This window comes from Rutilus rutilus (genome assembly GCF_951802725.1).
Source record: "Rutilus rutilus genome assembly, chromosome: 1".
Lineage (NCBI taxonomy): Eukaryota > Metazoa > Chordata > Actinopteri > Cypriniformes > Leuciscidae > Rutilus > Rutilus rutilus.
In genome coordinates this window covers 58,718,188-58,746,091 of record NC_140209.1, presented here as the reverse complement: position 1 = coordinate 58,746,091, position 27,904 = coordinate 58,718,188, and the positions used below count along the sequence as shown (strand labels likewise).

The following is a 27,904-nucleotide window of genomic DNA, read 5'->3' as shown; positions in this document are numbered from 1 at the left end:
TGACCAGCTCCTCCCGTGCAGTTCTGGGCTGATTTCTCACCTTTCTTAGGATCATTGAGACCCCACGAGGTGAGATCTTGCATGGAGCCCCAGTCCGAGGGAGATTGACAGTCATGTTTAGCTTCTTTCATTTTCTAATGATTGCTCCAACAGTGGACCTTTTTTCACCAAGCTGCTTGGCAATTTCCCCGTAGCCCTTTCCAGCCTTGTGGAGGTGTACAATTTTGTCTCTAGTGTCTTTGGACAGCTCTTTGGTCTTGGCCATGTTAGTAGTTGGATTCTTACTGATTGTATGGGGTGGACAGGTGTCTTTATGCAGCTATGACCTCAAACAGGTGCATCTAATTTAGGATAATAAATGGAGTGGAGGTGGACATTTTAAAGGCAGACTAACAGGTCTTTGAGGGTCAGAATTCTAGCTGATAGACAGGTGTTCAAATACTTATTTGCAGCTGTATCATACAAATAAATAGTTAAAAAATCATATATTGTGATTTCTGGATTTTTGTTTTTAGATTATGTCTCTCACAGTGGACATGCACCTACGATGACAATTTCAGACCCCTCCATGATTTCCAAGTGGGAGAACTTGCAAAATAGCAGGGTGTTCAAATAATTATTTTCCTCACTATATATATATATATATATATATATATATAGGCTATATACTGTATATATATATATATAATGCACGTGTGTGTTTCTGGGTGTGTGATCTGCACGTGAAAAATGTATTGTGACACTGTACTTTTGTACCTTTTACCTCAAGGTCATCAAATGATTAGTTCCAAACAAAACTTAAGACAACTGTAATTCAACACAAGACCTCAATTATGTTTCTGATGAATGTTTAATGAATAGCTTTTTTTTATATACATGTGTGCAATAATTCACTGCATATAGAAACATGCTTTCAACACTGGTGCAACAGTGGGACAGCTTATCACCATAAACCGCTTAAACTGACTGACAGAAGCGCTGGTTTATTACGTTTCAAGAGGTAGATCAGTGCTGAAACAGACGTCTATTCCAGATACTTCAAACTGGTTTGAACTGACTGAAAGCACTGGGTCTGATTCAGATCAACACTGCGAGATGTTTAAGAATGGGAAAGCGAGTTAATAATCACATGGGACAACCAACGATATTTTATGTATTTGATATAACTTGATGCGTATGCATAAAAAGGTTTATTAAATCTTATTTAGATTGACTTTACAGATGAACACTCTGTAGACGAACAGAGCTTGTGTCTCGCCCTGCTGTAAACATTTCATTCAAACAATGGAGCGGCTCCTATTGGAGGAGCTCTACAGTGATGTCACCGGCTCATCTTCTGATTGGTTGAGGTCTTTGTTGCGCTCTGTGGCGGTGTCATGGAATGAGGAGGACTGGAGCGGGACGTCCTGCGACAGGCAGTCCATGGAGGACAGGGGCTGATCTCTCACTGAGATACTGGAAGCTGTGGTAGTGGAGGGCAGAGGTGAAAGGTTAAAGATCACTCAACTGCTTCAGGTACAACTGGAAGTCGTAAACCGGTAAATGTGTAATGTATCTGTCAGACACAATATATGTTTTATTTTTTTATTGGTATTTAACAAGACAACACATAATGATACATTCAATTAAAAGTAAGAAATTACAGACTGTCTCAATTTAAACCCTTCCAAAACCCTCCCACCCAAAAAAAAAAAAAAGGAAAATAAATAATCATAACCAAATATTTGAAAATAAATAGATTAAAGTAAACATTCCTCTCTCTAATATTGGTCTTTCCTCTTTCCAGTAACAGTCAATTATTGTGTATTAGCATTAGTGTCAGGAGAACACAGTAAACCTTTTATGTAGTCTAGGACAGGTTCCCAGGTCTTCTGAAAAGTTTTAAGGGATCCTGAAAGCAAAAATCTTAACTTCTCAAGCTTTATACAGCTAAAAACTTCTTGGATCCACCTGTCGTGCGATGGGGGAGTCACATGTTTCCATTTGAGAAGAATGGCTCGTCTAGCTAAAACAGAAGTAAAGGCAATAACCTGGTGAGATGAGATAGTCAATACAGGTCTCGAAGGAATGCCAAAAAGAGCAGTCAAGGGGTTGGGGTCCAACTCTATGTTAAGAGCATTATTAAGTGTATCAAAAACATTGGACCAAAAGTCTGTCATCCGAGGACAGCTCCAGAACATATGAAGATGATTGGCAGGAGACTGCTTGCAACGATGACAAGCATCACTCATATCTGGGAAAATTCTTGCCAATCTGGCATTAGTTAGATGAGCTCGGTGGAGCACCTTACATTGCAATAGGCCATGTCTGGCACATATGGAAGAGCAATTAACTAATCTTAGAGTTTCGTCCCATTGATCATCGGTAATAGAAACACCCAGGTCATTCTCCCACAACTCTCTCAGAGAAACAGTAGGGTCTACATTAAGTGTACTTATTAAGTTGTAAATAACTGAAATTAGATGTTTATGGCCTCCACCTAAAGTGAGAAAATTATGAAGAGGGCATTCAGGCGGACGGTTGGGAAAGTGGGGAAACAGCTTCTGAACAAAGTGTCTAATCTGAAAGAAACGAAACAAATGACTATTGGGCAGATTGTACTTAGCGGACAAAGACGGAAAGGATGCAAACAGCCCATCTTCATACAAATCCTTCAGTTCGACAAGTCCGTTAACTGACCAGAATCGAAAAGCAGGGTCAGAGCAAGATGGGGAGAAAAGATAATTATTTAAGATAGGTGTGTGAATAGAAGTTCTGTGTAAACCAAAATGTTTCCTAAACTGGACCCAAATTTTGATAGTGTTAGTGACAATTGGATTGGTTGATATTTTACTAATAGCTAAGGGAAGTTGAAAACAAATAACAGAATACAAAGTGCCTTTCGTTGAGGCAATCTCTGAATGGACCCAAGGGGGATGGACCCATTTATCAGTGTGGACAGAATTGTTCCAATAAAGAATCTTATTAATATTACAAGCCCAGTAATATTGTTGAAAGTTGGGAAGTGCAAGTCCTCCTTTAGACTTGGGGAGCTGAAGAACTGATTTCTTGAGTCGTGCCGGTTTGTTTCCCCAGATAAATGAACGCAAAATACCATCAAATTTTGTAAAAAAAAGTCTTATTAATGCAAATTGGAATATGTTGAAAAAGATAAAGGAATTTGGGTAAAATAACCATTTTAACTAGATTAATGCGACCCACAAGAGACAAAGGAAGTGAAGTCCATCTAGACATGTCTAACTTGGTTTTATCGACCAGCGGTTTGAACATTCTTCTCAAATAGATGATTAAACGAATTTGTGAAAGAAACCCCCAAGTATTTAAATCCACCTGAAGCTAATCTTAAAGGGAAAAAGAGAGTATGAGATCTTACTGGCCTCAGGGTTGACAAAAAATAGTTCACTTTTTTGCAAATTTATCTTGTAACCAGAGACACAGCTGAATTTGTCTAGAATGTCTAAAATTACCGGCAAGGAGGAGACAGGGTTAGAAATGTACAGTAAAAGGTCATCAGCATAGAGAGAAAGTTTATGAACTAAACCATAACGCGATATTCCCTCAAAACCATTATGGGATGGTCAAGCCAAATAGCTAGAGGCTCTATAGCGAGGTTAAAAAGTAAAGGGGAGAGGGAGGGGGCAGCCCTAACGTGTCCCACGGTGGAGAGAAAAAAGGGGTGAATGCAAGCCATTAGTGTGTACAGAGGCAACCGGTGATGAATAAAGAAGTTGAATCCAAGAAATAAAGTTAGAGTCAAACCCGAACTTCTCTAAAATAAAAAATTAATAAACCCATTAAACTCTGTCGAATGCCTTCTCGGCAACTAAAGACAGAATTATTTCCGGTGACTCGGATGGGGGGTGGGGGGGTAGAATATTAAGAAGCCTCCTAGTATTGAAAAACGAATGTATCCCTGGTGTAAAACCTGTCTAATCTAGACAAATTAAAGATGGTAGTACCAACTGAAGACGAGAGGATAAGACTTTAGCTAAAATCTTCAAATCAACATTAAGGAGTGATACTGGTCTATAACTGCCACATGCAGTGGGGTCCTTATCTTTCTTAAGAAGCAGGGAAATGGAAGCCTCACATAAGGTTGGAGGGAGGCAGCCTTCCTTAAAAGAATCGTTGTATAGCCTTGCTAAGGTAGGGGTTAGTGAGTAGAGAAAAGGTTTGTAAAACTCAGCTGTGAAGCCATCTGGGCCAGGGGACTTTCCAGATTGCATAGATTTAATCGCCTCTTGTATCTCCAACTCAGTGATTGGACCACCTAAATTGTTGGCATGGTCTTCATCAATTTTTCGGAAAAGTTAGTGAATTGAAAAAATCAAAGCTTGCTGAAGAATTTGAGGAGCTCTCCGACATATACAATGTAGCATAGTAGTCTAAAATATAGAATTAATCCCCATTTGATCTGATATCAGTTCACCTGTTGTTGATTTGACTTTCGAAATCCACCTAGAGGCACTAGCCGTGCGAGCTTGGTGAGCCAAAAGCTTCCCCGCTTTGTCACCGTGCTCAAAACAACGTTGCCTACATTGTCTAAGGTGCCTTGCTGTTATATTTGTCATTAGAAGATCATATTCTGCATGTAACTGTACCCGTTCAGAGTAAAGGGTAGGGGAGGGGGAAGAGGCATATAATGCATCTAACTTGTAAAGATCATCTGCAATAGTAGACAGTCCACAGACACAATATATATATATATATATAATTGCCAGAACGCCTTTTGTGTGAACGCAAACACGACTCGGGATTGATGCCGGCATCGATGCCGGGTTGGGGACCTAGTAACATTGCCGTGTTCAGTCCCGGAACGCGCGCTGTGTGAACAAAAGCCGTAATAATGCCGTGTCGTAGTGATGACGCTGAAGCCGGGATCGTTCGCCAGCTGTGAAACGGTACGTAAATGCGCAAGTTTATGATCGAATCAGAGCAAAAAATGCACAAGTGTGGTTTCTCATGAGAGAAATCGCAGCTCATAAGCAAACTTAAAGACGCTGCTGAGACATTACATGTCACGTATGTCACGTGTCTTTACGGGATTTTTATGTGTTGTGTGTGAACGCACTCTCTGATTCCGGAAAATCACTGGCAGTGTGAATGAACCAAAATCAAACGAACCCGGGTCAATTCCCATGTCACTTTATCTGTGTATTTTCCGGAATCTCTGTGTGAAAGGGGCTATAAAGACGTACTTGTGTATCAAACTGTAATACATTTTTATATTGGAATAGACATGCAGTTAAATGGCCCAAATCACATTCACATTCAGTTCACACTATTATATTATTACTATTTTATATATAATTTCCATAATAAATACTCTTTTTAAAAGTATGCTGAATTGTACTTTTTTTTCGCAAGGGAATAATCATTAATTTCTGTAGAATGAACAGTGTGGGTTGAGTCACACAGTGAAGTTTAATTCTCTCTAACTTTAAAAATGAAAACCAGTGACAGTGATACTTGCCTTAACAAACACCACTGATCATTTCTAGAATATGTTTTCATGCTTGATTGTTAAAAAAATTCATTATTTTTCACATATTTTACATTATTACAGCACCTCACTCCCCAGTCTTGTTGAACGTGTCGTTTTCGTTGAAGTCTCTCTTTCCGAAATGTGCTGTGGTTGGTTAGCTGGAACAGTGTGTTGTGATTGGCAGAGCTTAGCGTGTGTTCGGGAAATGTCACGCCCCTTCATAACCGCAAGCTCTACTCAGATGTAAATATTAACAAGGCGTCAATTTCAAACCATTTCAAGCCCGATTCAGACCCTGACAATGTTAACGAACAAGAAGATTGTGCAGAACGGATTTCAAGCAAGGACTTTCTGAGTACGGATTTCACAGGGTGTTTCAGAGTGGTATGTTTTTTTGTATTTTTCTTATAGATATGATGTTATCCACCATTTAATTATATTTTTTGGAAAATGTTCTCATGCCAACGACTGGAGCAATCACAAAATCGATCACAAAATCATGGATAATTTTCCTAATGCCAGGGACACTTAACGACTAGCTGAAACATTCTAAGACTGAACTGAACACACTTACAGACTGTTTCCAACGACTGGAGCAGATTCTGAACACCGACTGTGAACGCAACTAGTGAACGAAACTAGTTGTCTCTGAGTCGTCATGTTTGGGCATTATCAGTCGTAAGTATCAAATTACATTAATAATCGGCCTTACAGTTGTTAAGTGTGTCCCCTGCTTAAGGGGTGGTCTTACAAAAGCAAGAGCTTACAAAAGCTAAAGTAAACACTACATCAATACTGTAATGTTAGCAAAGATTTAGAATAACACTAGAATAACACAAGACGCGTCACTCGTATTGTTTTGAATGGGAGAAAATGCAATGCTCAATATGGCGAATAAGTCCCGCCTTCTAAATAAGAGCCAATCGGCGATTGGTAAAGTTATCGTATCACTGCAGCTGTTGTTAGAAGCTCCGGTTCCAATAGAAACAATCAGACGCGCTGTGCATGTGCATTAGCTTGATCCAGCCTGAAAAATGTTGTTTTCTGTCATGATTCGAGCGTTTAGAAACAAAATTTATGAGACAGTTGTTGTCAGGTTTCATAGGTGATTTAAGGTATGAAATTTAATCGTAAGCTTGGCGAACAGTTTTGGAGAATTTGATGTTTCCCCATTCAAAAAGATAGGAGCTGAACTTGCATGCCCAAGATGGGTCTCAAAGATGGCCGCCAGAGTGAAATGACTTGTGTTAAAGGGACTTTGATGTTCATTTCACATTTCACTCGGCGGCCATCTTTGAGACCCCTCTTGGGCAAGCAAGTTAAAATGTATTTGATGTTAGTTAACAGGCTAGCAGAGGCAAAGCTTTGCCCTTCGTTTACATCATAGCTATTATAGCAACTACATAAAACGTATAATTGGAACTGTAAATAGAAAACACAAATACAAATAATAATACAAGTTGTAATCCATAAACAACAGATTGTCCGGACAAAATGGGAACAGATACTTCTTTCAGGAGAAGCTTTTGTGCGTATAGCCTGCATTGTACTCTCTACTGGAAGCTTTTCTCCGTAAAACGTTCAGCGCACAGACAAACGTTGAGGTTATAATGTTCAGGAACAGTGTTAAAAAGACATTTTAACCTCTCTAAGTTCGTCAGCCTTAGGACAAACTTTTACCAGGGTAGAAAAATGACTCTTCATCTTCTCTAGCGCAGCTTAGCCAGGCCTCGCCAACTTTTTTGTGTATTCCGTGGGTGGAGATTATTATAAAAGTGGATTCTGTTAAATAAAATATCTCCCCTTTGGAGTGGACTTTGAGCTTTGTAACCTTGTAGATCTTTTTTATGCTCAAACAGCAACATTACACACTAACAAAAGTTGAAAAAGTGGAAAAGCACAACAGGACCCCTTTAAAGCCGGCTCCTCATAACACACCTGAGTGGCTGCGCTGAGTCTTGGCACTTCCACGGCCAGTATCCACTACACTGGACCTCTGGGACTGCGAGCGGCTCTCCTTGTCTTTGCTCTTCCAGTTTCCTGCAACACCATCAAGGATCCACATGTCAGGCATGAGGGCAGTGACAGCAACACTGACTTTTATCAGTCAGCTTTGTTCCTGAAGTCAGTCAGCTGTGTTTCGAAATCTATTAATCTACTAATAGATCTATTAATTCATTCAGAAATACATTACAAATGCAATTCATACATGTAATGACTAAGATACACCTCTTCAAGAAAAAGACTTCTGCTTTGTTGGGAAACAGACTTCTGACCTTAAAAACTGGACTCATCTTCTCATAAATCATCTCTTTACTGCGTGACATGGACAAGCTGCCAAACTTTTGCTCGGTCAAGCATGACATGGCTCATCTGCCAAGCAGGTGTCTTTCGGATGACTTTCAACCATCTTTCCTTGATTCAGTGACACAATGAAGAGCAAAGATCTGAGGCAAATTTTCCTCCAGGTCTGTTGTCACTTCCCAATGGTTTCTCATTGCAGCTCTGCAGTTTAGCAAGGAAACATAAAACCCGTTCCCCCATCCAAATCCAGTCCCAAGCCCTATTGCCCTCCTTTTACCCTTTCACCTCAATTCTGAATAAAATTACAACGCAACCAACTACTCTAAATCAAAGTTTCCGCAATCTTCTGTATATTTCTGTCTGATCCCGGGGTGCTCTTCTTCTCCCCCACAGTCTAGACAGTCTTCCATTGCAAGACGAGAATAAAGTGGGCCAAGCGTACAGATGGGTTCATGTTAAGATGTGTTACGTAACAAGTCGTGAGGTGCAGCATGATCAGGGCCCCCGTATTGAGTCTGCACATTGTCCCGAACACAACAGAAGCTTCTACCATCAATGAACAGTTTCCAACACAAGAATCAATCATTCATGTGCTCAACTGTTCTCATGTCAGTTCCAGATCTAGAAAGCTGGCATAAATGGCCATGGCGATGGGGAAAGAATGAGATAGATCATACGTAGATTTGTATTAAGTAATAAACTTTAAACTTTACAAAATAAAGTGTTACCCTTTTTGTTTGTAGATTTTTGTAGATGTAGTTTGCCTTTTTGCCTAATAATTTGGCAGTTCAAAACCTTAACCAAATGTAGTGTTGTCTTTACCCCGATATAACATATTCCTTATATTTTGATGGTTTAATCGAACTTGATGGGTCATTAAAAGCAAATATAGTGTAAATATCCCCTCCGGCCACTAGTGTATGTTAAGGCTAGATGTTGCTGTGATTTTGACATGTGATCTTGCCTTCTCGAGGAGAGATGGTGGGTAATCTTGTCTCGGAGAGCCTCACTGCTCTGCTGTTCATTCGGCCCTTATAGACCTGTCCGTTCAAACCCATGATGTTCGCTTCTTCAGCCTATAGGAACAGAGCTCACGGTTCATACATGCACACAGTTCAGAATGATTGTGTGAGCGTCACGTGTCAGACCTGTGTGGGTAGTCCAGAGGACATGGGCTGACTCTCCTCGTCACTCTGGATCAGATGTGTGATGTGCTGAATGCGGGTGTAGCGGCGGCTGGGATAGGTCAGGGTGTGACTGCCCCCGCAGCTACGGGCCAAGTAACTGTAATCCGCCATTTCTGGGATCCTCTCACTGAATACAACATTCAACTCTTAGACTATGTCACACTGTCAGTCCAAATCTGATTAATCGTGTATCCGATCTGAATTATTGACTGTCCACACTGTGTATCACAGCATATCAGATCTGATTTGCTCACGCCACAAGCACTGTGCACAGATTCTAGGAAAAGTATAATTTGGGCTTAATGAAGCAAAGGCAGAAATGTAGGAGGCTGACATGTGCGGCTTTACTCCGTGCTGCCATCTCTGCTGAAATAGATTTACAGAAATGTGATTTGAATAGGATATCAAACCACATAAATCTAATTCAGTCATGAAACTCTAGAGGGCGCCGTCTGATCGGTCCTTTACATGCAATCTGCAAGCGATTACATCGTTACAGCATGGCACAAGCTGACTGGCCTCTGCTGATCCTGCAGCCAATGAGATTACTTGCTCAACATTCAAATATTCAGGTTCAGTGTTTGCTGTAGTTCCTCTGAACCCCTCCACCTCCCCTTACTTGCTCTGCAGTAGCAGCATGGATATCAGATCTAGTCCGGCAAGACCAAATACACGAACATCTCCATGTTCATCAAGATGCTAAAACTATTTCGAGAGTTGTCATATTTCATTTGATTTTTTTTGTCATTCACACTTGCTAAAAATATGATAATTCCAATCAGATATGCACAAAAATCAGATTTGGACTGACAGTATGAACAAGGCTTTAAAGATAAAGATTCTGAAAAGGGGTTTTCGCAGCAATGCCATAAAAGAACCATTTTAAGTCCCACAAAGAATCTTTTAGTGAACCATTCTTAAAAAAATAAAATAAATAAATAAATAAATAAATAAATCTTACGAGTAAAGAACATTTTAATTATCTAAAGAATCTTTTTCCACTATAAAGAGTCTTTTGTGCAATGGAAGGATTCCATGGCTATTAAAGGTTCTTCATGGAACCATAGATGCCAAAAAAGAACCCTTATTTTTAAGAGTGAGGATACACAGAACATGTACCAGAGTAACTACAGGAGAGTTTTACACTAGATACATTTTCTAAAAAAAAAAAAAAAAAATACAGTATCAGCACCTAGTCTGTAAACTGACGTCTACCTACAGAACCTTGTCTCTATGTGTCATGAGTCTAACTCACTGCTTGCTCAGGGTCCAGCTGCCCCTCTTTCCTGGGCCTGGGGTGGGCCGGAAGCGGGTCCGAGAAAGTTCTGGCAAACCCTGCCTAACCCAGCTTGGGTGTCATTGATGTAGGAAACTGACTGGGCTCTTGATATATCTGCCTGCACATTAAAACATGTCTGTGCTCAACCTCTCTCAAAACAAGCTGTTCTAAAGTTATCCTGGTTAGTACCTGGAGACAAATAAACAGCCAGAGTTCTCATTGATCAACTTATAAAGACTTCATCAGTAATCGCAACTGCTCATCTGGCCAGTATTTCATTGCTTGATTTTTATTTTATTTTACACTGGCATGGCAAATACTGAGAGACGTACACTGCACTTAAATAAGTCGTTTCATTCAATAACTACAAAATATACCCCTAATAAAAAAAAGGACCCCATCAAGGATATTTTTATTAAATAAAGTATATTTTGCTATTATACTTCATATAGTATGCATACTAATATAAATGTGCTAGTAGTATACTATTTTAATACTTCTTGAGGAAAAATATTTTAAGTTTCGTCATTTTTAAACTTGAAATAAACCTATAAATGTACTTTTAGTATTTTTTATACACTACCAGTGGATTGATGCTAATGATTTAGGTATATAAAGATAAAGAGACTTGATCCTTTTGCTATTTTCCCTAGTGAAAAATAAATATCCTAAAATAAATATCCTAAAATGTATTTTGAAATACATTTATTTTATGCTAAGTATAGTGCAAATATATTTACATATTTATCTACTTAGTACTTTTAGTTTACTAAATTGATATACTTAAAGTCTGCAAAATTGAAACATATCATTTTGTGCTTAATGCACTTTAAAAACTTTAATTCCAGAAATAGTGTTGAAGGTCAACTAAAGATATACTTAAGTATATTTGATCGTGCTTATTTCAGCATACTTCAGGTACACTTTAAATATCTTTCATTTAAAGACTGATATTATACAGAGATCATACTATCCTTACTAATAGTGATATTAAAACACATTTTAGGCTTAATATTAAGAAATGTGCATTGTGCAATAAAGAACTGCTCCACATAAAGTTGAATTATAATTACATCAGCAAGTCTCAAGCGATATGTCAGTAAATATGTTAATGGTTTGTAGTATACTTATGCATTTTGGTATAGGTTTTTTTTCCCACTAGGGTCACTATAAACTTGATTAAAAAATATGCTTTTCTTAAATATATCTTGAGCAAAAGATTAAGTACAAGGTACAGGCCAAATATACTTAGATTAGTCAAAATAAGTATACTTAAGTACATTTTGTTAAGTACATCTCTGATAAGTACATAAAAAGACAAAGTATACTCTTATTTTAAGTTTAAAAAAGTATACTAATAGCACACTCGAATACTTCGGTAACGCTTTAGATTACAGCCCGGAAAGTACTGCGTAATTAAAATGAAAGTACAGTGTAACTTTCGGTAATTACAGTGTACCTATAAAGTACTTACGTGTAAGTATAGGGGAACAATATGTAAAGTTTTGGGAATAAAGGGGTAACAACCAGGAAAATAACAAATTATTTAGGCAAATTATTTAGACTAAGTATTTTAGAATCTTACTTTTGGGAGCAATTTAGCGAGTACATACACTGCACCTTTTTGTAATAATAGTGTACAAAAATACATAAAGGCTTTTTTTAAATCACGGGGTACATATCAGTGCATTTATAAAGTAGGCTAATTTGTTATTATTGCAAAGGTGCACTGATTAAGTTTCAAGGCAAGTAAAACTATTGCAACTTTTTTTTTTTTTTAAATGCTGGGAAAATATACTCTTGTTCCGTGTAGTTACAGGGTAAGTATGACATTGCGGGCTGTAAATTAAAGTGGTGTTTCTTACCCTCTTATTTCATGTAGTTACAGGGTAAGTATGACATTGCGGGCTGTAAATTAAAGTGGTGCTTCTTACCCTCTTGTTCCGTGTAGTTACAGGGTAAGTTTGACATTGCGGGCTGTAAATTAAAGTGGTGTTTCTTACCCTCTTGTTCCGTGTAGTTACAGGGTAAGTACAATAAAAACACATGTACACACACAATCTGATATCACTCGGAAAACTTTATTTGAAAAACAACTTATTTCAAAACGGATTTACAGCACTTTGTTTCTCTTGCTTGGTTTCCTCCTCCTCTTGTTCCTCTTCTTCTGAAGTGAAACGATAAGCGTTTGTAAGAAACATACCAAATATTTTAAATTTTTAAACTGTAGACTATCGCTTCCGACCAACTGTCACCTGCGCGTTCATGAGAGGGTTGAGAGAAAGTATAAATACAAGTTGTCCGCGTCCGAGCTGCGCAGCTGTCGTGTACGCGTCCAAACTGGAGTATAACAGAGGCTTAAAGCGTGACGTAAGCGCACCGAAAAACCAATGTTGAATTATTATTTTTTTTTATGTTTTTATTATTGCTCACAACAAAATACAAACAATAACAGATAATAATAATGAAAAACAAACCATGCAGAAGAACAGAGACACCAGTTCTCGTGCACGTTTCACATCAAACTCCCGCGAGAATGCAATGAACGCTTAAAGCTTCACCAAACGCGAAGCCATTCAAGCCGCCCCTATGAAGCCGACTCTCATGCACCGCTGGTGAAAGTTGGTCGGTAGCGAAAAGATGAGTAAATTATGAGAACATTTCTGGGTGTACTGTATTTTCTTGTAATACATAATACAGAATAGAAAAAGACTCCTTAAGATTAGGCTAATAATCAGTGGAACGATAGAAAAAGAGGAGGACCAAGAGGAGGAGGAAGCCATGCAAGAGAAACAAAAAAGGACAAAACATGCTACTTTCTGTCAGGACTTTAGAATTTGAAATGAAAAGTTGATTTAAAAAAATGATAATAAATTAAATAAATTAAATAAATAAGAAGTGTAATATGTTGTAAATCTGTTTTGAAATAAGTTGTTTTTCAAATAAAGGTTTTCCAAGTGATGTCAGATTGTGTGTGTACATGTGTTTTTTATTGTACTTACCCTGTAACTACATGAAACAAGAGGGTAAGAAGCCCCACTTTAATTTACAGCCCGCAATGTCAAACTTACCCTGTAACTACACGAAACAAGAGGGTAAGAAGCCCCACTTTAATTTACAGCCCGCAATGTCAAACTTACCCTGTAACTACACGAAACAAGAAGGTAAGAAGCACCACTTTAATTTACAGCCCACAATGTCAAACTTACCCTGTAACTACACGAAACAAGAGGGTAAGAAGCACCACTTTAATTTACAGCCCGCAATGTCAAACTTACCCTGTAACTACACGAAACAAGAAGGTAAGAAGCACCACTTTAATTTACAGCCCACAATGTCATACTTACCCTGTTACTACATGGAATACTTACAGTCTAAATAATTTGCCTAAATAATTTGTTATTTTCCTGGTTGTTACCCATTTATTCCCAAAACTTTACATATTATTCCCCTATACTTACACGTACGCACTTTATAGGTACACTGTAATTACCGAAAGTTACACTGCAATTTCGTTTTAATAACGCAGTATTTTCCTGGTTGTTACACCTTTATTCCCAAGACTTTACATATTGTTCCCCTATACTTACACGTACGCACTTTATAGGTACACTGTAATTACCGAAAGTTATACTGTACTTTCATTTTAATTACGCAGTACTTTCCGGGCTGTAATCTAAAGCGTTACCAATACTTCTTATTTGTTGGGGAAGCTCTGAATAATTTAAAACCTAAGTTTCTGCAAAATGTTTTCCTATGGGAAAGTGTACTTTTGATATTTGATATTTGTTATATTACAGAAACACTTCTAAGTGTGTCCAAATGCTTTCTGTCGTTTCCACAAATAGCGTCCTCTAGAGTACAGGAGGTTGCTCTACAGATCAATGGGGTTCGTGCCAGGTTTAGTGTGTGGAATCTGCAGAACACAGTGAAGTTGAGTCCCTTGTGGACAGGCAGTGGTAAATGTGTGTGTGTGTGTTTGAGCACCTCCTGCAGTGTTGGCGCATCTGCTCCAGCTCATACACAGAGTAGGGCCGGCTGGACCTGTGAGAGGGCAGTCCTGGGGCCAAGGGCAGGGTGGACATGAGCCTGCAAACATTCACAGACACAAAGAAAAGACGTCTTCTTGAGAATATGACAAGCAGAAACTTCTTAAATATCTATTTAAAATAATAAGTGACAAGGTCTTAGAAAAGTAAATACTGAATCTCAATCCCCAATATTGATTTGAAAAATGTCACGTGATGCAACCATAAAGTAACATCTTGAATATACTTAAGTATTTTCACTATCTTAATTATCGTAAAAAAATATTTAACACACAGACATATTAATTCTTAATCATGATAATCATTCAGTCTATCATGGGGTTACTTCACTTGACATTGTGAGAGTCCTGTCACTTAGGTCTGTTTACTCTTGGTGGGGTGACAGAGCTCTGACACTGCTTGTGTCTTGTCTTGTTGTGAGCGAACATGTGCCTTTCTGTTTAGGTGTGTTTTGTCTGTTTGGTGCAAGCACATGGCTTCCTGCATGTTTCCCTGTGCCATGTGCTCGGCTGTTTATTGTCTAGCCACACCCATCTTGTTATCTAGTGATTGGTTAGTTTTTCCCACCTGCTCTCCCTCGTTAGCTTCTGATTTTATTATTTGTCCCACCTGCTCTCCTTTGTTACCTTCCTGGGCTGGATTGTCACTGTTGGCCATGGTATGTCTTTGTATGTTGCTCAAGTCAAGTCAAGTCAAGTCAAGTCAAGTCACGTCACCCTCGGGGTAGTTTTTGTTGTGTTTGTTTTATTTTATTATTTAATAAAGACATTAAACCCTGACCTGCATTTGAGTCCTCGCTCCTACCACCGTACCGTGACAGAACGATCCAGCCACAAAGGAGGACTTAGTAGAGATGGGTATCATCCTCTTCCCATCTCCCAGTTCTAAGGGCGCGGAGGATGATGCTGCAAATATGGGGACTCAGCGGAGAAGAGGCTCACACCATCTACCAGCCTTCACTGCCTGCAACCCCATACACCAGCGCATGTTCCAGGTCAGTGCACTTAGGTTCCTCCATCAACGGGGGACTGACCTGAGGGAGTTTTCCCGGGAGTTCAGGAGTGTTCCTGAGGGGCTGGAATACAATGACACGGCTCTCAAGGACTTATTTAATTTGGCCCTTGATGAACCCCTCAGCCTGGAGAAGATGTTCGACAAGGAACACCTTTCTCTTGAGGGGTTGGTGGATTTCTTTACTGAGCCCGCTGCAGGCCCGGAGGCCTTCCCAGAGCCCGCGGCCGGCCCGGAGGCCTTCCCAGAGCCACCAAGCTTCTTGCCCTGCCGGCTCCACCCCTGCTGTTTGCACCCTGGCCCTCAGCCGGGAGTCCTTAAACCCCAGAGCCCGACTGGTCTGTCCCACCGGCTCTGCCCTGGCCCTCTGCCGGGACTCCTGAGACACCGGAACCCGACTGGTCTGTCCCACCGGCAACGCCTTGGCCCTCAGTTGGGACTCCTGAGATCCCGGAGCCCGACTGGTCCGTTCCACCATCTCCCCCACTGGCCCTCTGCCGGGACTCCCAAGATGCGGGAGCCTGCCTGGTCTGTCCCACCGGCAACTCCCTGGATCTCAGCTGGGACTCCAGACCTGTCTGAGCCTTTCTGGCTCAACCCTCCCGTTCCTCCCTGGTCCTTTCTAGTGACGTTTTGGGCCTTCCGCCATTATTGACTTGACCCTCCCTCCCTCCCTCCCTCGTCTCTGTTGTTTGTCTTTGTCTTGATTATTGTTGTTATGTACCTGTCTTGTTTCGGTGTCCCTCGTTAGGGACACCAGGAGGCGTCCCTTTTGAGGGGGGGTAGTGTCAGAGTTCTGTCACTTCGGTCTGTTTATTCTTGGTGGGGTGACAGAGCTCTGACACTGCTTGTGTCTTGTCTTGTTGTGAGCGAACATGTGCCCTTCTGTTTAGGTGTGTTTTGTCTGTTTGGTGCAAGCACATGGCTTCCTGCATGTTTCCCTGTGCCATGTGCTCGGCTGTTTATTGTCTAGCCACACCCATCTTGTTATCTAGTTATTGGTTAGTTTTTCCCACCTGCTCTCCCTCGTTTGCTTCTGATTTTATCAGTCAAGTTAAGTCAAGTCAAGTCGTACAGTAATCTAAAAAAGTTGATTGTCCGTATGAACAGTTTAATATATTTTTTAAATAACTAATTCTTAATTAATGAATTTTGACAAAACAAGGTGTGTCATGCGTGTCATATCAGTTGTCCTGTGTAATAAGTACATACTGTCCTGGTGTCATCATGTCCACTGGACGATCACAGGAGATGCAGTGAAACCGAGCCACTAATTGTCTATGACGAAGTAGGAAAGACACAAAGACAGTGAGGTTTGTTTCATACAACCATCATCATGTTAGTCATATGACGGTTATTCAGATAGTGGCTGACTGAACATTTCAGAAACATACACAAGGATGCAAATGCTTGGTAAACTAATTCCCAGCATGTGGCCCTTTCCTTGCGTTGCATTCCGGTTTGTATTTCCACAGCATGAAGGTAAGATCTTACAGATTTATGAATGAAAATGCTTGTTTTTAAATCTTCCTGGCCTACTACTGACATTTTCAGTAGACGAAACTCTAAAGATGGCTACGGCGCATAAGGTCTATACGTCTTAGAAAAAGTGAATCTGGTCACTCACTTCCTGAGTCCAGCGGCGTCGTCCTGCTCGGGGAGCGACTGTGTCTGCAGATTCTTGTGGATGTTCCTCCAGCGATCATCCAGCTGTTTCTTCAGAGGATCCAGCTCAATCCGGTTCAACTAAAGCCCAAATCATACATTTTACAGAAAATACTTGTTTCTATCCAACCACTTATGATGGAAGTTCAGGGGGGTCTTTAAGATTGGAGAGAACAGAAATGCTAGATTAACCCTCTGTTGACCTTCGCTAATTTGCAATCCTTTTTTTATACGAAACTTGGAAAAGATTTTGGCACTTTGCTATGTGAACACACAAAGAATCATGGACATGATTTGAAAAAGTTAAATAGTCCTAAAAAAATAGTCACACTTGTACTCTTCGTGATGAATGTGACGCATTGGAAATGAATGGGAGACGAATTTCATCTAGTGGAAACGTTTGGTACTGCGGCCTAACAAAATCTAACTGAAAGCTCATGTTTGGTAATATCATCCTCAAATTTGGAACACAACTTGTATAGATTTATGGCTTTGATTTCCTTGCAGTTTAACAGTTTTTTATTTTATTTTTTTAAAAGAGTAAAACACATTTTGTATAATATATAAATATTAAAAATAGTATTTGTGCATTTTCCTAACAATAAACTTAAACTTTTATAAACTTTTTTATTTATTTTTTTACTTTTTACGAAGCACTGCTACTTGGGCGGAGTGATTTGCTCGCAGCACCTGAAAAGCCCCGTGGTGAGGAGCAGAGAGTTCGCTCAGAGTTGGAGTAAATCACTCCGCAGAAGTAGCAGTGCTTCACCTTCTGAGAATATAGTTCCCAGTATGTGTACGGTTAGAAGATGGCTGTGTCTCATGTGACCTTGTTATTTGTACACGCTGTGACTATACAAATCACAACATGTAAATAGGAAAATGTTGGTGTTATTTTGTCACTTATTGGAGTAGTATGCTAGCTGGAGCCGCTTACCTCCAGCTAGCATACAAGCTAAAGTCCCAAAAAGTCGCCGTGTTCCTTTAAGACGTACAGGTTCCTAACAGTGAAAAAATATTTCTTACACCATAGAGATGTTAAATGACTTTAAGGAAGAATTGTACCAACAGCACTGTTTTTGTCCATCCTTCTCTCACCTTGCAGTCCATCTCAGTGGAGATCTTCTCGATGAGCTTGTTCCAGTCCTTCTCCTGCCCGCTGATCTTCCCGAGCAGCTCCTGTAACATGTTATTGAGCTGCTCGATCACGCTGTCGAACTGCATGCGGCTCACCTTGCTCTCCAGAGCCTGTTTGTCCGCTTTCTGAGGAGAAAAGAGATGACGTCCACTGACTGTGAGTGTCCCATGGGGAACTTGAAATATTTATGAATGGTATAAAGAAACAACTCACAATTTCAGTCTTCATCTCCACCAGTTCCTTGTCTGCTTTCTTTTCATCCAGTTCCTCCAAAACCTTGTACAGACGCTGGAAAAGCCACAACTTAAGTCTATGTGCTTCGTACAGTATCTCACATATATAACTGCTAAAGGTTTCTGTAAGGGGTTGAGTTGGGCAAGGGTGTAATAATTATAACTAGCTTAATTTAAGTACAAATTAAGTCAGCAGGAAGTCCCTACCATGGCATGTGTCTCAGTGCAAGTAAATTTTACTAGGGATGCACCGATATGAAAACTTTGGCCGATAACTCTTTAAATTTGAAAGTCGATAAGCGATATATAGGCTGATGAATCTAAGTTCAAATTTGTATAGATAGATTTACGATGACGTCACATTTCTCCCGCAACTCCTTACGGCGCCATCTTGTGTGTCAAGTGGATCAAGCGTTTGTGTTACGGAGCATGATAATATCCTGAATCGGCATTATTCTGAACATGAAAATCATTCGATTATTCTCCGTGTGGCTGGAGTCAATGTTCAGTGGTGCTCTTGTGAACATTTAGAGATTTTGTGCTCTGGAGATGTGACACTTTATCTAATCATTTCCAAGATGGGCTAGCTAAATGCGCTAACGTTAGCTCTCATCGGCTGTCAAATCGCTGTAACGTTACCCAGGCGACTACTATCGACACAGCCCTTGAGAGGTGTTGGCTGGGCAGAAGCACACTCTGACGATTGTCCACCTTCATCACTTTCTCTGTGGCCACATCAGCAGAGGCTACACCTGGAGCACATCGTTCCGTGCCTCTGCTCTCCATCTCTCTCCTACACTAAATTAGTTCGGACAACTTTGGAGCGTTGTGTTGTTGTTGTTTTTTTACCCAGATGGTGTTGTCTTGACACTGAGTCTAAATGTACCGTATAATAAGGGCTGTGCAGATATCAGCCGCCTGTCTACAGCGATGTGAACCGTCAATGCAGGGCTCCAGACTAACTTTTCCACGAGGGAGAGAGAGCAAGACAGCGCTTAGTTTGGAGACGGTGAAGTCTTGTTTACACTTTCGCCTGGCTCCGAAGAGAGAGGGAGTGCGCGTGCGCGCGACCGGCTCTCTCTCTCTTTCTGCTCGTTCTTTCAGTTAAACATGCGCCCAGTTCATCTACATTACTCACCGATCAAATAAGACTTTGGCGGGACAAAAATTCACTTTGGCGGGCGCTAAAACAAGTTCAATGCAGGAGAATTCATGTGTGAATTTAACTGAGTAGTAGGCTACATGACCATGCACTCGCACAAATGCGACCACATAAAATTTTAACTCGCACATTCTAACAAAATAATTGTATGCTTCCAGATACTTTCTTCCTCTTAATTCGTCAAAAGTGTATACTAACGGTGCCATTTCCTGAACATCGGGGTACGCCGCAGGATTACATAACCAGTCCTCTTTCGGCATTGTGTAAGGATCCTTTCCATCGATATAACTCAATTTCTCATCATATCTTGCCTTGCGAACATCGTCTAATGTGTCCCTGTAAATAACCTTCACCTTGTCGCCAGGTTTGGAGGAATTTGTCATCGTTATCTCAACACAAAAGAGTCAAAAATACTTTATATTAACTGGCTTTCTATTAATGCAGCACAGTGAATGAGTCGTGTCTACTAGTGGCTTACTGACAGCTTTGACACACAACATGGCGGCGCGCCGCAGAGGATAATGGGTAATTCGAGAAACGGAAACCCATCTATATAATTTTTTGAGAGCCTGATTACAAAAACAAAAGTCTCACCATTAAAATCCATGTCCCAAGCACACAATTATAATAATGTTCTCATTATAATTTTATGTAGCCTATATGACTTGCACTGCACATGTTGAACTGTATTTTCCTTTTTGAAGTGATTTAAATCATATTTCAAGCAATTCAAAACCATCATGGCGAACAAAGCGCATCTGAAGAGTCTCAGCTGAAGGAAATCATTAATTATTCATTGGCTTTAATATGCGGCGTTGAGGACAGAGGCCTCAACGGCTGATTAAGTGAAGAGCTGTCCGTAACTGCTGGTCTGGGATCAGATTTCTCCGTAATAATAGCATAATGACAAAACAGATTTGGTGTTTGTACTCTTGAGAGCGTCAAATGTTTCTTATCTATTTACAACGTGTTTTTGCAGCGTGGAGCAATGCAGCCAATCACAAACATATCACTTGTTTGCTTGAATGCAGTGGCCAATCAGAGGTGTTTGAGTTAGAATCCACTCGCAACTCTAAACACCAGAATTTTTGTCCAGTGCTGAGTTCTGCTCGCTCGCAAATCCCCTTGTTATAAGTTAATATACAATAAACAAAGTGTAGACATTACGTAGGCTAAATACGAGATTCATTGTGCAGTCACTTTCATTGATTATAATGGAACTTTGTGACCCTGACAGCAACATAGTGTCGGCCCAGATCCGGCCCACATCTGGGCCGTGTGGAATCCATGTGTACCAGATAATTTAATATTACTGAGTACTAAAATAAGCAACTGAATCTGTACTGTAAATGCTCCTGTTTCTTGATGAACACAAGCTGTGCTGCTCTCACTCACGTCGATGTGGATCTGTTTCTCGCTGTGTTCCTCCATCAGGCGTCTGGATGTGCTGTGGAGTCTCTCGTTGTCGGCCTGCAGCTGCAGTAAGACTCCCTTCACATCACTCGCCACATCAGTGTTCTGCAGCAAAACACACATTTCACAACATCACATACACACAGAGGACATTTTCACCGATCTGTCGGAGCTCGGGAGATTCATTTCAGTTTCAACGTAGTGTCGGCCCAGATCCGGCCCACACCTGGGCCGTGTGGAATCCACGAGTACCGGATCTGGGCCGACGCTATGTTGCTGTCTGGGTTGCAACTTTGTCTCAAATGTTTCTTAAAATGTCTTAAGAAGAATTAATATAGACTCTTTTCATCTCTGTATTATCTCTGTCCCTGTCTGTCATGTACCTTAATCCTGTCCTGGTGTTCCTTCTTCTTGATGTGAGTGGTCTTGTCCTCCGGTGGTTTGTAGTAACTCTTGGGCAACTGACTGACCTCCTGGTTTAGATTGTGACCTTCTTTCTGCTGTTGACCCTGATCCTGACCTGAACTCTCACCCTGACCTGAACTCTGAACCTGATCCTTACCTGAACTCTGAACCTGACCCTGACCTGAACTCTGATCCTGACGTGAACTCTCACCCAGATCCTTGCCTGAGCTTTGGACATGTGCCGCTGCTTTGCTGAACTCTACTGCCTCCTGCTGTTGACTTTGAGAGTGGAGAGGATGAGGAGGACATCACATCCTCAATCATAACCCTGAGGCTGTTTAACTACAGGTGAACCGTAAAGAAAAATAATGAAAATAATGTTAAGGAAAAATAATAAAACAACAGGGCTGGGCGATATATAGGTTATTGTGATGTATTAGTTATATTATAATATTAACTTTTGGTGTTTGAGTTTGATATATGCCCCAGCCCTTTGGAGGGAGGAGTTCTGTCTGTCTGACCTGCTCTTGTATGTGTCTGTCTTGGCTGCTTTTCTCTTCCTCTCTGTCACTCTTCTCTCTCGTCAGAACCTGCACTTTCTCATCCAGCTTCAGCACTGCAGTCCTGTATGAGTGTGTGTGATGTACAAAGGGCTCAAAATGTCCACCAGTGAAAGGAAACTGCACTTGCTTTTCTAATTTAATCAGGTCCAGATTCATGCACTTCTGCGGTGCAAAAAACAAGTGGGATGTGTTTCTCCAGAAAATTGAGGAGTGTTACGACCCTGCGCTTCCTTTTCTCGCCTGCTGGTGGCGGGATGACTTGGGAGGGTGTGGGCAAGGAGTGGTACACTCCTGCTCAATAATCATCTGATTGTGGAGAGAATAAAAGATGTGACTGATTTAGATAGGAATTAGTTAATGTTTTTTTTTCATAGATAGGAGCTGGAGTTTCTCAGATTATAGAGGTGAACCCATTCAAAAAAAAAAAAAGAAGTAATAATTGCGTAAATAATTAAAATAATTAATAAAATAAGTAATAAAAATAAGTCAATAATTGCGTTTGTGTGTGTATAGTGTGTTCTTCTCTTCGTGCCTACATTGTGTTTTGACTTGTGGTAAATCTTCGGAAGTTTTGTGAATGAGTAGTGCATTACGCACTGACGTAGTTCCTCTTTGAAGCAGTGGTTTATGGGAGTTGTATTTCTAGTAAACAGTGTCTCACGTGCGTGAGCTGGTTGTTTTGTTTGTGTTGTTGTAGTATAAGTGTATTTACTAACAAAATATGTCTTCGGTGCTAGAAGATTTCTTCGCTTGTCCCTCAGAAACTTTACTTGAGAGTTGTACAAAGGAGCAACTGTTGCAAATCGCCAGAAAATTGAGGAGAAAATGTATTCTGATATAGCATCATTATGTTCAGATTCTGCCAGCAATGATAATGTCCTCACAAAGTGAGAAAGTAAGAAAACATCTAAAAAATGTATAATTGTACATTGGCTATAAAGGGAACGCAAGTATCAAGCGCGAAACGCAAGTAAGTTTGTGGGCGGGTCTTGGGCGCTGTTGCTATTATACCGGCGGGATAAATGACTCTTGCGTCCGACGCAAATCTAAAAGGGGTTGGTCTGAAGTAGCTTCATTACTCATAGGTGTGGTTTGGGTGTAACGTGAAATAAACCAATCAGAGCGTCATCTCACATTCCCTTTAAGAGCAGACGCACTTGTTCCATGGCGGATTGCTATTATAACGGCGGATTTGCCAGGCGTGCACCAGGAGTGGTTCACAGCTGAGGAGACCGACGTTCTCGTCAGGGCCGTAAAACACAGAGAAGTGACATTGGGGATGGAGAAACACACCCAAATTAGCTTCAGTTAAACAGGCGTATAATAATTTGGGTAAATATGTAAGCTAGATTTATGCCTATTTTTTCACATCTTCATGGACACAACAATGATTTCGTGTTAATATTTTTCCTTGTAATGATGTAGCCTATGATTTGCAAAAATGAAAACTGCTGCTTCTGTGTAGATGAGAGAATCAAAGTGTATGCGCGTTGTACACACGCTACATTATGGCCAAGCATGCGCCCTCAAAATAGCATTTGAATAACATATGCAACACGAGACTTTAGACTAGGTTTTTCCTGGTCAGTGGCGGAATTGTTTTCTAAACCTGCAAAATAGCATCACGCCTCCTGTTTTCACTGAACCGCCCCCAGGAGCGCAAGTTCATTCCCTAATTTACCTACGTAAATTGCGCTGGGTGCAAGATAGGGCCCATAAAGTCAACAACAAAAGAATTGGACCTTTAATGTAAAAATAACTTAAGGAATGACATATTTCAGAGAAAATAATAAACATAAAAAACTAACTAAATGCATAAGTGTACACACCCCAGCTTATTTGGAGTTTATCAGAGTAACTTCAGGAGAAGACAGATGTGTACCATTTCACATGGCCTTGATGATTAGTTCATTCTGAACACAGCCATTTACCCAATTAGAAAAGGGTGTGCACACTTATGCAGTTAGGTTATTTTAAAGTGCCCCTATTATGCTTTTTCAGAAATATTATATTTCATGTAATGTGAAATAAAGCTGTTTGTGAATGTAAAAGGTCTGCAAAGTTTCAAGGATAAAAGTGCAGATAAATGGAGTTATGGACTCCTAAAAGAAGGAATCGATCCTGAAATTCCTGAAACGAGTTGTCAGTAATTCAGTCACAGCAGACTGGGCCATCTGACCAATCAGAGCAGAGTAGACCAATCATAACAGACTGGGCCATCTGACCAATCAGAGCAGAGTAGACCAATCACAACAGACTGGGCCATTTGACCAATCAGAGCAGAGTAGACCAATCACAACAGACGGGGCCATCTGACCAATCAGAGCAGAGTAGACCAATCACAACAGACTGGGCCATCTGACCAATCAGAGCAGAGTAGACTTTGAAACTCCTTTTTGAAAAGTTGCGTTTTCAGGCAACCAAAACGACCTACTCAGGGTTCCCATAGTGAATCACGGTAAGACAAAAACATGTTTTGGAGGAAGGATTGATGATGTATTGACTCATTATTTAAATGTTGTTACATAGTGTACCTTCAAATATATTCTCCTATCCCAGTTAGATTGATTGCGCTGAAAAGTGTACAGTGTGTCATTGTGGCTCAATCAATACATTGCTCTGTTTGTTTGAGCATCTCGACATTGGTTGCTCAGTCACCGGCAGTAGTTTAGGCTGGACTATCTATTTGACTGACACAAATGACACACTTCACCTTTTACAACAATAGAAGTCTAGGGGAAGTTCTGTTTAGATAATTACATAAACTGTAACGATGAAAACAGCCTTTAGAGGAACTTGACTATCATATAATCTGATAACCCTAAACTGTGTTTTTAAAGAGAGGGTTAGAGGAAAGTTTAGGTTGGATTATTTTCTCTCATACCTTCTCTTTATCTTCTAGAAGACTGTCCACAAGAGTCCTCAGATGATTCAGCTGCTCCGGCACATGGTCAGGAATCTGCTGCTCTCCTGCAGACGTCACAAACAAAATGTCAAACAAAATGTCAGAAACATACTTACACAAGCATATTAACAAAAAGTAACTTGCCTGTGAATAAAAATTAGGATCCACTTCATATAAAGTGTATTTAACTAGTACTAACTATGCACTTATTGTGTACATTTTTACATTGACCTTGTAATTATTAAAAATACTTGCATGTAATAACAGCTGTAATTCATTTCTGTAATCACATCTATAATTACACTGTTAACCTTCGCTTACACCTTAACCCACACTTCAACCTAACCTGGCTCCGCCCTCCTACATACTTCCGCTCAATTTTCATTTTCCTTCAGTACTCCGTCTGGGTTTGCCGTATATTCGTGGGTTTTCTCCGGCCAAATTTTTACCGGTCCAATCAGCGAACAGAGGGAGTGGCTGAGAACGATGACGTTGAGGTCGTGCGCTGGATTGAGTTGTAGGGTTACGTCACAACCAAACGTTAGCAATTGGTTATGACAGATCCAGAGTGGCTCTGGGCAGATCCAATAGTTATAAACTTCAACAGAGTTCCCCGCCTTCAAGGAAGTTAACGCTAGTTAATGGAGAGTGGCCAGACTCTCTGAACAAATTAAATGTACCTAACAAATATTTTTTGATGCAAGTACATAGTAGTTAATATAAATGGATATTTGATTGATTTGCAGGTGTAAAATGCAGATGAAGGCCCCTGTAATGCCCATTTTATATTAAAGGGGCTTTATATAGAGTTCAGAAACCCTTGTCATTAGCGTCACCGGTGGCTTGTTTTAAGTGAAAAGTCAATTGTTTTTATTATTGTTGTTTTGGACCCCATTGACTTCCATTGAATGGAAAAAACTGTCTTCAAAATAACTTGTTTTCCATAGATAAAGAAAGCCATACAGGTTTGGAATGACATGGTGAGTAAATAATGACAGAACTATCCCTTTAATCCCAGACAGCAACGTAGTGTCGGCCCAGATCCGGGCCACATGTGGATTCCACGCGGGCCAGATGTGGGCCGGATCTGGGCCGACACTATGTTGCCATCTGGGATAAAACTTGTTTTAACATTGGCATCTTTTCAAGCAATAAGCCTCTTTGTGTGGTCACCATGAAATATAAATGTGATTAGAATTATGAATGAATAATAGAATTAACGCAGGATGTTGTCGGTTGAGACCCTGCTGTGTATGTCGTACCCATTGCAGTGAGGAGATCCTGCAGATGTTGAAGCTGGGTCCGATCAGCCTTGTTTGCTTCTAGCTGTCCCACACGGGTCTCCAGACTCTCGTGTCTGTCTCTCAGTCTGCCCACCTCCTTCAGAGCCTCTACGGTCTCCGGGTAACGCTCGGCCCCAACGCTGACCCGGCCCGTCGCAGTGCACAGAGCCTCGTCAGACAGGGACTGATGTGGAGAAGAGAGATCTACACCAGGTGTCCCACCTGTACCTGCTCTGTCATCCTTGATCGGGCTACCAAGGTTCAAAGGGAGAACGGGTACGGTGTCTTTAGCGGCGGAGACTGAGTCCTGCAACCCCTGGGAACGCAAGAGGGAATGTCATTTACAAAAGCACAGTTCATGCCACCTGAGGCTGAGATGAATGTCTTCGTTTTTGGCCTCAGTTTCTGTTTGTAGATGTTGGTTATGCATTTACATTTAGCAAATCATTCATTCAGGTCAATGTTTGTCTCAACTGCAGCTGCCGCCTGCTCTGACAAAACAATGACTGCGATAAGAACCTGTGAGATTTAGGAGGGTTGTGAAAGGTTACTGGCTTCTGAAAGCTACAGGACACACTAAATTGACTTTGGGCTGTGTATTGAGTGATTACGGCTGGACGTGCCTCCTGGATCTTCTGCCTCTCGCTGATGAGCGCCGCCTGCATCTCGTCCCATGTGACACACTGTGTGAGCTCGTCTGGAACAGGGTACTGGGCCATCTTGTCCTTCAGCTCTTTCTGAGAGAGAGGAAAAATGTAATTCGGCATTTTCTTAATAAACATGACACAATAATTCTCTGACCACATAAAGTCCTTGTTATTGTTTCAGCACAAATCTCGATCATCAGGAACAGTTACACTAAAGTGGAAAACATTAGCCGCGTTTCCATTACCCTTCAAATTGCGCAAATTGAAACTGCGAATTGAAAATACGCCCAATGGAAACACGTCAATTTCGCAAAAACTCCCATTTATCACAAAAAAGTTTTTAAGCTCGCATGAGGTGGTTTTTCAGGCAATTCAAAAAATAAATATTTCACAAAACTTTATTAAATTCATATAAGATGAAAGAATTACAGGAATAATGGATTCTAAACCTCAAATAAATGCCACAATCAAGACCTCGAAGCAGATATGAGGGAGAAACACCCAGAAACACCTCATATGAGCCTCTCACAAGTATAATAAGGGTCGTTCCTTACCATTAATGCTTGGAAAACACACATACATCTCCTTTGATTAATAATAATGGCCAGTGCAGTGGCTGGGATATAGTACATAAACCTACCAACGTCCATTTGCCATGGTTTTTGGAATGATTTTACTTATCGTGAGCAATGGAAACGCTGTCATTTCGCAATTGTTTTTTGTCGACATTTAAAAAAGTTTTGCGCAAATCTGTAATGGAAACGTGCCCCATGATGCCCGTTATTGCGGTGCATTGTGGGATTGAATGAGTGCACTCGATAATGTCCACTATGGTTTTGGACAACACTACAAATGGCCGGTCCCTCAAATAGTGCCTTATTTAAGGGTATTGGGGGCGAATTCGGAGACAGCCTGGGTCAGGGAACACATGACAGGGAAACAGAAGGAACAAAACATAATCCTGACAGCACTATTATAATGCAAAATTATGAATTCTTCATGCTTTAGTTATTCATTGTCTGTGTTTTAGTGAGTTGGAAAAGGTATATTCACAACGTGACTTCCACAATCTGACTAGCACGTACACTACTGTTCAAAAGTTTAGGGTCAGTACAATTTTTGAATGAAATTAAAGGGGTGGTTGATCATGATTTCACATTTCTAACTTTAGTTAG

At 40.5% G+C, this 27,904-nt stretch overlaps 1 protein-coding gene across 1 annotated transcript; it reads right to left on the bottom strand.

Moving 5' to 3' along the window:
• Nucleotides 1-839: 839 nt before the first annotated feature.
• On the bottom strand, nucleotides 840-26,801 carry LOC311304907 (glutamine-rich protein 2; the record flags this gene model as incomplete). The annotated part of the gene is made up of 13 exons (XM_084432263.1): nucleotides 840-1,462; nucleotides 7,424-7,525; nucleotides 8,754-8,865; nucleotides 8,938-9,103; nucleotides 14,243-14,344; nucleotides 16,528-16,593; nucleotides 16,943-17,061; nucleotides 18,079-18,243; nucleotides 18,332-18,406; nucleotides 20,909-21,031; nucleotides 24,779-24,864; nucleotides 26,062-26,398; nucleotides 26,694-26,801. The coding sequence occupies 13 exons, from the start codon at nucleotides 26,799-26,801 to the stop codon at nucleotides 1,311-1,313; spliced, it is 1,713 nt and encodes a 570-aa protein (XP_084288389.1). The 3' UTR covers nucleotides 840-1,310.
• Between the last annotated feature and the right edge of the window lie 1,103 nt (nucleotides 26,802-27,904).